The 642-nt window shown below is 69.5% G+C and overlaps 1 protein-coding gene across 1 annotated transcript in view; it reads right to left on the bottom strand.

Moving 5' to 3' along the window:
• C4BPA (complement component 4 binding protein, alpha) overlaps positions 1–642 on the bottom strand; it is a 14,686-nt gene that overhangs the window by 6,788 nt on the left and 7,256 nt on the right. The window contains exon 6 of the mRNA XM_012734806.1: positions 365–547. Within this exon, the coding sequence (XP_012590260.1) occupies positions 365–547 (183 nt within the window). The remainder of the gene's footprint in view (positions 1–364; positions 548–642) is intronic.

Here is a 642-nt window from a genome sequence, read left to right as displayed (position 1 = left end):
TACTTGCCTACCTGTTCACCTGCCCACCTGTGCACCTCTTCACCTGCCTACCTGCTCACCTGCCCTACTGTCTACCTGCCCACCTGCTCACCTGCCCACCAGCTCGCCTGCCCGCCGGCACGCCTGCCCACCTGCCCGCCTGCTCTCCTGCCTGCCCACCTGCCCGCCTGCCCGCCTGCACGCTCCTCACCTGCCTGCTCACCTGCATGCGACAGCCGGCGGGCCCCAGGACTGCCCCCAGAGCACTGCGGTCATTCTCTGCTCCGACAAGAGCACCCTGACCGGAGCCCGATCTGTGCAGGGCCCGGCGACCCTGGGGGCACAGGGGTGCCCCCCTCCCGCGGGGCCGCGCGGCCACACTCACTCAGCTCGCAGGTGGGCAGCGGAGGGTCCCAGGTGCCGTGGGCGTCACAGCGCAGGAGGCTGCTGCCTCTGAGGATGTAGCCCTCGTTGCAGGCGAGGGAGACGGAGTCCTGGTACATGTAGTTCTGCCTGAACCCCCAGGCCACCTTCCCGTCCTTGATGTCCGGGTAAGGGCAGTTGATCTCTGAAGAAGCACAGGAAAGGCCACGTGCATGACCGAGGCCTGCGGTCTCGTGGCCGGGGCGCGCACAGCCGGCGGACGGTGGGCTCCCCGCGCCC

Source organism: Condylura cristata, unplaced genomic scaffold (assembly GCF_000260355.1).
Source record: "Condylura cristata isolate star-nosed mole 26May11 unplaced genomic scaffold, ConCri1.0 scaffold00073, whole genome shotgun sequence".
In the NCBI taxonomy this organism is placed as follows: Eukaryota; Metazoa; Chordata; class Mammalia; order Eulipotyphla; family Talpidae; genus Condylura; species Condylura cristata.
Note: the sequence above shows the minus strand (reverse complement) of the source record. Positions and strands in the feature narration are given on the sequence as shown.